Below are 10,456 nucleotides of genomic sequence, written 5' to 3'. Positions count from 1 at the left end.
ATTTTTCCAAGAACATCCTTTATTTGTTCTTTTCTATCTTTAGAGAAACATATTTGAGAAAACTAATTCAACATTACTGGTTTATGTGTAAGAATCAACTTTTTGACAATTACTGGTGCTGGAAATGCCATTTTTGACATTTTTCGTCACACAATAGACAGTTAAATATCCCCCCCCCCCCAACCCCCCAATTAAATGATTGAATATAGGACTTTTCTCGTTTTTTTCTAAAAAAAATTCTCCTATTTTTCTTAATTTTTTTTATTGTGGATATGATCTTGTCACGCAAGATTTGAGAATATGATATTTCTGTCTTGTTGGGACTTGGGAGAACCAATTTCAAAAGTAAAGAATCTATTTTTCTTTCTTTTTATTTCATAATTTATGGGAAGGAAAAAAAAGGTGTTACTATTAGTTATTATAGATTGATTGGCCAAGCTTCTAAAATCAGGTTATTTTAAAAAATGGATGTTTTTAAAAATATTTTTAAAACAAGTACTTTTGGTAAGAAATAATTTATATTTGACTAATTAATTTGAAAAGTACTTTTGAACAACAATTAATATTTGACCAAACTTGTAAAAAGTACTTCTAAGGTGTATTGTTCTCCAAAGAGCTTTTAAAATAAATTCAAAAAAAGTACTTAAAGGGAGAAGTTATTTTTTTCTACTTCTTAGAAACTGCTTCTGTTTTTTCTAAAAAGCGTTTTTTTTTTTCTTCTAAAAACTTGACCAAGCACTTTTACTTTGGATAATAGCACTTTTGACGAAAAAGAAACTTTAATCAAACGGATTATTAGTTAGCGTTTGGGTTTCCAATGGGTAGGCATAAATGGCAATCTTGTGTGGATCTCTTTGCTTACCTTTGCAATACTTGTTAGAGTTGTTTCAAAGAATTCTTGTGGTGCATAATTTGATTCGAAATCGAAAATTTTAATATTCGGTATTCAATATTTTGGTATTTGATATGGTATTTGATTTAAATTTAAAAAAAAATGATATTAGATATGGTATTTGATATTTTAAAATAAAATACTGAAATATCGATACCGTACCGAAATATATATTATATTACACAATACATATTTTATTAATTATAACATAAATATAAGAATCTAAAATTTTATTTTCCTTTATTCTTTAAGTTAATCATTTAACTCTAAGGAAGTAACAGGATATTTCTCTAAGTTTTCTCTCTCTAGGTTGGTATTTTCTGATTTTGGACAAAACTTTTGTCAACAAACGTTTTTAGTTTTGTAATTTTGAGTACTTTAATTAAGAATATTACCGTCTATGACTCTATGCACTAGTTAGTATTCAAACCGAATAAACCGAAACTGAAAGGAGAAAAATCGAACCATACCGAATTTAATTAGGTACGGTATTGATATAGCATTTTACGAAATCAACTACCGAAAATACCGAAATGAAATGTCTAAATACCGTACCATACCGACCGACGAACACCCCTAGTCAGAAGGGTTTAAAGAGAATTTATTGCAGAAAGAAAGGCAAAATATATACTTTACCCATCGACCTTGTACTTAAATCCCTCTTACACACTTATTAAATACGGGAATAGTATTACACACCAAAATTTTAAAAGTGTATCAATTACACACTTCTTTTACCATGTATCACATTCGTGTATTACACATAAAAGAGACGCATGAATACTAAAAAATTCATCTGAAATTAATTTTTTTTCTCTATTTTTTTTTAATTTTTTTACTATTTCCTTTTTAAATTAAAGAAAAAAATATGACCCATGTCTTCTTCCCCAAACCCAAACCCTAGCGTCCCCGTCCCCGTCCCCGTCCCCCTCCCCCTTGTTTCATCTTCTTCCCCAACCCCCATCCTGGTTTTGTCTACCCCTCATATTTCGCCTCTCCAACCCCCATGACTAAGAAGAAAAAAAGAAAAAAGGAAAAAGAAGAAGAAAAGAGAAGTTATTGGGTCTTGTAAGAATTCATTATTGACCTATTGAAAAAGCTTAAAATTTTAATCGGGTCTTCTTGATTTTGGTGTTCCATGACCTAAAAAATTAGTTTGAATTCGTGATTATTGTTGAGTAAAAATTTACTAAAAATATGCTAAAAATTTAGTGATTAATTTTGATAAAATTCAAAAAATACCATTAACAAGTTTGAAGCTTTGGGTTTGAGCTAGAATTTAAAATTTGTATAATAACTTGTGATGAATGTTGTTAAAACTTGTTAAAAATCGGCATAAGAGTTGAATCTATATTTAAGGAACAAGGTGGTAGTGGAGAAGATGACGGGGTTGGGAAGATGAGGAGGGGACGGGTTTTTTTTCTTTTCTGTATTTTTTTTCTTTGGGAAGATGAGGAGAAGGGGTGGTGTGTGTGTGTGTGTGGGGGGGGGGGGGGAGTATTTATTTTCTTTTCAGATTTTCTTTTTTTCTCTGTTTATGACAAGTGTCAGATGTTGATTGGCGTGTGTAATAGCAATCTTTAAGCAGATGTCGTCAAACACAAAAGTGGTGTGTAATTGACACACCTTTAAAAGTTTTGATGTGTAATATTATTTCCGTATTTAACATGTGTATAAGAGAAATTTAGGAATAAGATCAATGGGTAAAATATGTATTTTGCCGAGAAAGAAATGATGTAAATTTCCCCCCAAAAATAGGAAGGAATAGAAAGTGCAAAAATAACTGCACATGACATGAGACGGGCAAAAAGGATTCTTCACTTTGAAGGCTTTATGTATCTCTTGAAATTTTCCGGTGGCCAAAAGAAATTACGCGAAAATGTCCATTTTGAAAAATAATATACTTCATATTTATTTAATTTCGTTTTATAAAATATCCAACGTGTATATACTTCGTATACCTTTACCGACCAATAGGTAAAAGTATAAATTATATATCCGAGAGTATATAAATGTCACGACTCGAAATTTCTATCATCGGGACCGTGATGGCGCCTAACATTTCACTTGCTAGGCAAGCCAACGTTAGAGAATCATTAAACCAAATCCTTATTACCATTCAGTAAATAATAATAATTAGCTAAGATGAAATATAATAAGTGCGGAATAATATAAAAACTACCTTAATTACTACTACCCGGGTCTGGAGTCATAATTCACGACCATTCTAGAATTCACTACAAGCAATAGTCTGAGAAAAATACAACTGTTTGAATGAAAGAAACAGTAAAACAGAAAAGATAGACGGGGACTTCAAGGTCTGTGAACGCCGACAGATCTACCTTGAGTCTCCGGATATCGGTTCCAATATCTAAAATCTCGATCAACCCGAGCCGGTACCAAAATCTGTACAGAAAGTGCAGAGTGCAGTATCAGTACAATCGACCTCATGTACTGGTAAGTGTCGAGCCTAACCTCGACGGAGTAGTGACGGGGCTAAGGCAAGGCACCTACAAATCAACTTGTGCAGTTTAACAATGTATATACAAATAACAATAATAAAGAATTAGACAGGAGATATCGAGAGGGGGAAACATGCTAGGGGAAATACGAGATAAAGAACTACAACAGAATGACAACTAGAACAACTAACATATCATGAATCAACAGGAACACGAATACAGTAAAGGAAAAATGCACGACATCACCCTTCGTGCTTTTACTCTTAATCTCACCATAAAATCAATAGAAATGGCACGACATCACCCTTCGTGCGTTAACTCTCATATCATGGCACGACATCACCCTTCGTGTATTAACACTCACAATATAATACGACATCACCCTTCATACTTTTACACTCACAATATGGCACGGCATCACCCTTCGTGCATTAACACTCACAATATGGCACGACATCATCTTTCGTGCATTAACACTCTCCCTTACCATAATGCAATGCATAAATAACAACATGGAGATAGAATAATAAGTACAAGCCTTACTTCAATATTTGGTTCCAAAATATCAATCTCATCTTTGAAATAAATACTCAATTATCACCAGGAAATTCGTAAACATGATAAGAACGATCAATTTAACAACACTAGTATAAATACGTAGTAATTAGGCATAGGAAAGAGACAATATAAGAAAAACAGAAGAAACATGAAAAATAGGTAAATTGACGGCGCATAAGTACTCGTCACCTCACATATACGCCACTCACATGAATTTCACATAGCAAATAGTCTAAGGTTCCTAATTTCTCAAGTCAGGGTTAGACACAACACTTACCTCGCTCCGAAGGCCACTTAATTCTCAATCACAACTTTTTCTCTAGAATTCGCCTCCAAATCACTCGTATCTATTCAAAAATGACTGAATAATATCAAATATTGTGAAAGGAATCAATTATATTTCATAAATTAAATTTCCCAATTTTTTCTCCAAAAAAGTTGAAAAATCGACCCCGGGCTTGCTTGGTCAAAACTCGAGGTTCAGACCAAAATTTATTTGCCCATTCACCCTCGAGCCCGAATATGTAATTCGCTTTGGAATCCGATCCAAAATTGAGGTCTAAATTCCCAAATTTTCGAAATTTCTAGTTGCTACCCTAACCCCTAGATTTTAAGAAAACTCTAGATTTTAGGTTGATAATTCATGAAATGTAATGGTAATTGAAAGAAAATAGTTTAGAATCACTTACCAATACTTTGGGGAAAAAATGTCTCTTGAAACATTGCCTCTCACCGTTTGGTTTTTGAGAAAAATAAATTTTTGGCTAAATCTCGTGTTGGATTCTGTTTTAAGTGCTGGGCGACAGTATGCATCGCGTTCGCGAGGCCACTGTCGCATTCGCGAAGAGCATTGGCTGCCAAGCATTCGCGAGATAGTGTTTGTGTTCGCATAGGCTACCCTCCCCAGGCCTTCGCGTTTGCGAAACATCGCTCGCTTTCGCGATGAAGGAAAGACTGACTCTTCCCAGGTGTGCCTAACACTACGCGTTCGAGAGGATCTTGTCGCGTTCGCGAAGGGTAACTCCCTCATTGCTTCGCGTTCGCGACCAAGCCATCGCGTTCCCGAAGAAGAAAACTTCAGCTGCCCAGTTTACTCTTCGCGTTCGTGAGAGTACCTTCGCGAACGCGAAGAAGGACATGCCAGAACACCTGCTGCAGCAAAATACCAGATTTTCTAACTCCAAAACATCCCGTGGCCTATCCGAAATTCACCCGAGCCCTCGGGGTTCCAAATCAAATATGCACACAAGTCTATAAACATTATACGAACTTGCTCGCTCGATCAAATCGCCAAAATAATACCTAGAACTACGAATTTAGTACCAAATCAAATGAGATTCTCAAGAACACTTTAAAATTCATATATTCTCAAGTAGACATCTGAATCACGTCATATCAACTCCGTTTCTCACCAAATTTCACAAACAAATCTTAAATATCATAATGAACATGTACCAGGATCCGGAATTAAAATACGGACCCGATAATCACAATGCCAAACATAAATCAATTCTTAGAAATAATTATTTTTTAGACTTTTAATTTTCATCAAAAATTCATAACTTGAGCTAGGAACCTCTGAATTCGATTACGGACATACGCCCAGATCCCATAATTCAATACGGACCCACCAGGACTATCAAAATACGGATCCGATCCTGTTTATCAAAAATGTTGACTCAGGTCAACTAAAATCAACTTTTAAGGCAAAAATTCCTATTTTCATTAGTTTTCAAATAAAATATTTTCGGAAACATGCCTGGACTGCGCACGCAAATTGAGTAGGGTAAAAATGAGATTTTTAAGGCTTAAGAGCGTAGATTCGAGTTGTAAAACATAAGATGACCCTTTGGGTCATCATATTCTCCACCTCTAAAATAACCGTTCATCCTCGAACGGACATGAAAAAGTACCTGGGCTGTTGAAAAGGTGGGAATATCTACTCCGCATATCATAATCGGACTCTCAAGTAGCTGCCTCAATGGACTAACCTCTCCACTGCACTCAAACTGAAGGGTAACTCTTTGATCTCAACTGGCGAACCTGCCAGGCTAGAATAGCCACCGGCTCTTCCTCGTAAGTCAAATCCTTGTCCAACTGGACAGACCTGAAATCTAACATATGGGACGGATCGTCGTGATACTTTCGAAGCATGGACACATGGAAATCGGATGAACTTATGATAACCCTGGTGGCAATGCAAGCCTGTAAGACACTTCTCCCACTCTCTCCAGAATCTCAAAAGGGCCGATATACCTAGGGCTCAACTTGTCCTTCTTTCCGAACCTTATTACACCCTTTATGGTTGATACTCGAAGCAACACTCTCTTCCCGACCATGAATGCAACATCATGAACTCTCCAGTCGGCATAACTCTTCTGCCTGGACTAAGTTGTGCAAAGTCGATCCTGAATAATCTTGAACTTATCCAAGGAATCCTGTACTATGTCTGTGCCCAACAACCGAGCCTCCCCCGGCTCGAACCATCCAACTGGCACCGCCTACCATATAATGCCTCATAGGGAGCCATCTGAATGTTGGCTGGTAGCTGTTGTTGTAGGCAAACTCTGCAGGGGGCAAAAACTGATCCCATGATCCTCCGAAGTCCATAACATAAGCACAGAGCATATCCTCCAAGATTTGGACAGTGCGCTCGTACTGTCCGTCCGTCTGAGGATGAAACGATATGCTTAACTCAACCCACGTACCCAACTCACGCTGTACTGCCCTCCAGAAGTGCGAGGTGAACTGCGTACCTCAATCATAAATTATAGACACGGGAACACCGTGAAGACGGACGATCTCACGAATGTAAATCTCTACAAACCGCTCCGAAGAATAGGTAACTGCCACAAGAATAAAGTGTGATGACTTGGTCAGCCTATCCACAAAGACCCAAACTGCATCAAACTTCCTCTGAGTCTGTGGGAGTCCAACAACAAAATCCATAGTGATGCGCTCCCACTTCTACTCAGGAATCTCTATCTTCTGAAGTAAACCACCAGGTCTCTGATGCTCGTACTTTACTTGCTGATAATTTAGACATCGAGCTACATATGCAACTATGTATTTCTTCATCCTCCTCCACCAATAATTTTGCCGCAAGTCTTGATACATCTTGGTGGCGCCCGGATGAATAGAATACCGGGAACTGTGGGCCTCCTCAAGTACACAAATACGACCCCGCATTCTCAAAACTCTGTCATCTCCAACAGTAACCTGCTTGGCTCCACCGTGTCGCATTGTGTCTCTAAGGACAAGCAAATGAGGATCGTCCTATTGCCAATCTCTGATACGCTCAAAGAAAGAAGACTAAGCAACTGTACAAGCTAGAACACGACTGGGCTCATAAACATCCAACCTCACGAACTGATTGGCAAGGGCCTGACATCCAATGCAAGCAGTCTCTCACCAACTGGAATATATGCAAGGCTACCCATACTAGCAGACTTTCTACTCAAAGCATCGACCACCACATTGGCCTTCCCGGGATGATACACTATGGTGATATCATAGTCTTTCAATAGCTCCAACTACCTCATCTGCCTCAAATTGAGTTCCTTCTGCTTGAACAAATACTGCAAGCTCCGATGATTTGTGAATACCTCACATGACACGCCATAAAGATAGTGCCTCCAAATCTTCAGTACGTGAACAATGGCTGCCATCTCTAGATCATGAATAGGGTAATTCTTCTCGTGAACCTTCACCTTCCGCGAAGCATATGCAATAACCTTGCCACCCTGCATCAATACCGCACCCAGACCAATATGAGATGCCTCACAATATACTGTATAAGATCTTGAACCTGTGGGTAATACCAATACCGGTGTTATAGTCAAAGTTGTCTTGAGCTTATGGAAGCTCGCCTCAAACTCGTCTGACCACCTGAACGGGGTACCCTTTTGGGTCAATCTGGTCAAAGGGGCTGCTATAGATGAAAATCCCTCCACGAACCGACGGTAGTAGCCCCCCAAACCCAAGAAACTACGGATCTCTATAGCTGATGTGGGTCTAGGCCAGTTCTGGACTGCCTCAATCTTCTTAGGATCTACCTGAATACACTCTGTTGATACAACGTGACCCAAGAAAGCAATTGAACTCAACCAAAACTCGCATTTTGAGAACTTAGCATATAACTGGTTGTCTCTCAGAGTCTGAAGAACGATTCGAAGGTGCTGCTCGTGCTCTTCTCGGCTGTGGGAGTAGACCAATATATCATCAATAAACACAATCACAAAGGAATCCAAGTAGGGCTTGAACACCTGCTTCATCAAATCCATGAATGTTGCTAGGGCATTTGTCAGCCCAAATGACATCACTAGAAACTCATAATGCCCATACCGAGTCCGAAAAGCTATCTTAGGGACATCGGATGCCCTAATCCTCAACTGATGGTATCCAGATAGCAAATCAATCTTCGAAAACACCTTGGCACCCTGAAACTGATCAAATAAATCATCAATCCTCAGGAACGGATATTTGTTCTTGATGGTGACCTTGTTCAACTGCCGATAATCTATACACATTCTCGTCGATCCATCTTTCTTCTTCACAAACAACACAGGTTCACCCCAGGGCGAGTCACTAGGTCTAATGAATCCCTTATCAAGAAAATCTTGTAATTGTTCCTTCAATTATTTCAACTATGGCGGGGCTATACGGTATGGCAAAATGGAAATGGGTTGAGTGCCCGGAGCCAAATCAATGCAGAAATCAATGTCCCTTTCGGGTGGCATCCCTGGCAGGTCTGCAGGAAACACTTATGGAAACTCATGAACAACTGGCACAGAATCCATGGAAGGAACCTCCGCACTAGAATCACGGACATAAGCCAAATAAGTTAGACACCCCTTCTCGACCATATGTCGAGCCTTCGCATAAGAGATGACCCTACTGGAAGAATGGCTAAGAATCCCTCTCTACTCTAATAGAGGCAACCCCTGCAAGGCTAAGGTCATCATCTTGGTGTGATAATATAATATGGCATGATAAGGTGACAACCAATCCATACCCAGTATGACATCAAAATCAATCATATTGAGAAGTAGAAGATCTACACGAGTCTCAAGACTCCCAATGGTGACCACACACGAACGATAAACACGATCTACAACAATATCATCCCCCACTGGCATGGACACATACACAGGAGCACTCAAAGAATCACGGGGCACAACCAAATATGAAGCAAAATAGGATGATACATAGGAGTAAGTAGACCCCGGATCAAATAGAACTGAAGCATCTCTACTACAAACTAAAACAATACCTGGTATAACAGCGTTAGATGACTCAGCCTCAGGTCTGGCTGGGAAAGAATAACACCGGGGATGGGCCCCACCACCTTGAACTACGTCCCTGGGACAGCCTCTAGTTGGATAGTCTCCACCTTTAACAACCTAACCTCCACTTCTAACTGTCTGGCCTCTACCTCTGGCTGCCTGACCCCTGCCTCTGGCTGGCTGAGCAGGTGGTTCAGCAACTGGTGCCAGAACCATGGCACGAGAACCCTGATACTGGGAGCTACCCATTGCTCGAGGGCAAAATCTAGCAATGTGCCTCAAATCACCACAAGTATAATATAACCTCGGTTGCTGTGACTACTGACCTTGTCGACCTAAATAACCACCCAGATAACTCTAGAGTGGAGGTGCACTAATAGGAGCTGGTGGTACACTGTAGGCTAGCTGGTCGGAATAATGCATTTGAGGTCCACGACCACCTGAGGCACCGTAGGATGCCTGGAGTGCTGAATGAAACGGCCTGGGAGGATAGCCTCTACTAAAAGTACACTTGCCTCTAGATGAGGCATTGCTGAACTCACCGGAATAACGAGGTCTCTTGTCCAACCCCTGACCTCCCTGAGTAAGAACCATCTCGACTCGTCTGGCGACATTAGCAGCCGCGTAAAAAGAAATCTCACTCCCAGTCTCCTTAGCCATCTACAATCTGATAGGCTGAGTAAGTCCATCAATAAACCTCCTCACCTCCTCTCTCTCGGTGGGAAGCAGAATAATAGCATGACAGGACAAATCCACAAAAATGGGTCTCATATTGAGTAACAGTCATACTGCCCTGCTGGAGACGCTTAAACTGACGGCGACGCCCCTATCTCAATGTGACAAGCAGAAACTTCTCTATGAAGAGCTGAGAGAACTGATCCCGAGTAAGAGCAGGCGACCCAGCTGGTCTGGTCAACAAATAATATCTCTACCATATCTTGGGAGAACCAGTCATCTGAAAATGCATCAAAATCGACCCCATTGATTCCACTATACCCATGTTCCGTAGAACCTCGTGACAGCAATCAAGATACCTCTGGGGATCCTCTGAAGGAGCAACACTGAAGTGAATTGGGAAGAGCTTGGGTAAACCTGTCTAACCTCCACAAAGCCTTAGAAGACATAGTTGGCTCATCTCCGGCCTGTGCCGCAACAACTGGTTGAACTACTCTAACTGGCTGAGCTACTGGAGCATGATACTAGGGAGCTATCTGCTCCGGAGTGGGAGTAGTGGGAGTCTGGGCTCCTACTCCAGCCTG

At 39.9% G+C, this 10,456-nt stretch overlaps 1 protein-coding gene across 1 annotated transcript; it reads right to left on the bottom strand.

Moving 5' to 3' along the window:
* Positions 1 to 8,834: 8,834 nt before the first annotated feature.
* Positions 8,835 to 9,446, bottom strand: LOC138896343 (uncharacterized). The gene is made up of 2 exons (XM_070181143.1): positions 9,320 to 9,446; positions 8,835 to 9,184 (listed from the first exon to the last, which is right to left on the bottom strand). Exons 1-2 carry the CDS (start codon positions 9,444 to 9,446, stop codon positions 8,835 to 8,837), a joined length of 477 nt encoding a protein of 158 aa, XP_070037244.1.
* Positions 9,447 to 10,456: the final 1,010 nt, after the last annotated feature.

Source organism: Nicotiana tomentosiformis, chromosome 7, assembly GCF_000390325.3.
Source record: "Nicotiana tomentosiformis chromosome 7, ASM39032v3, whole genome shotgun sequence".
Lineage (NCBI taxonomy): Eukaryota > Viridiplantae > Streptophyta > Magnoliopsida > Solanales > Solanaceae > Nicotiana > Nicotiana tomentosiformis.
The sequence above is the reverse complement of the archived record's forward strand: the minus strand, read 5'-3'. Positions and strand labels throughout refer to the sequence as shown.

Bases quoted from the DNA above. Each gene is read 5' to 3' on its own strand.
- LOC138896343 (XM_070181143.1), bottom strand. From the start codon at position 9,446: ATGGGTAGCTCCCAGTATCAGGGTTCTCGTGCCATGGTTCTGGCACCA. The intron at 9,185-9,319 runs GTTAGGTTGTTA...CTGTTATACCAG, and splicing joins CCAGACAGTTAGAAGTGGAG to GTATTGTTTTAGTTTGTAGT.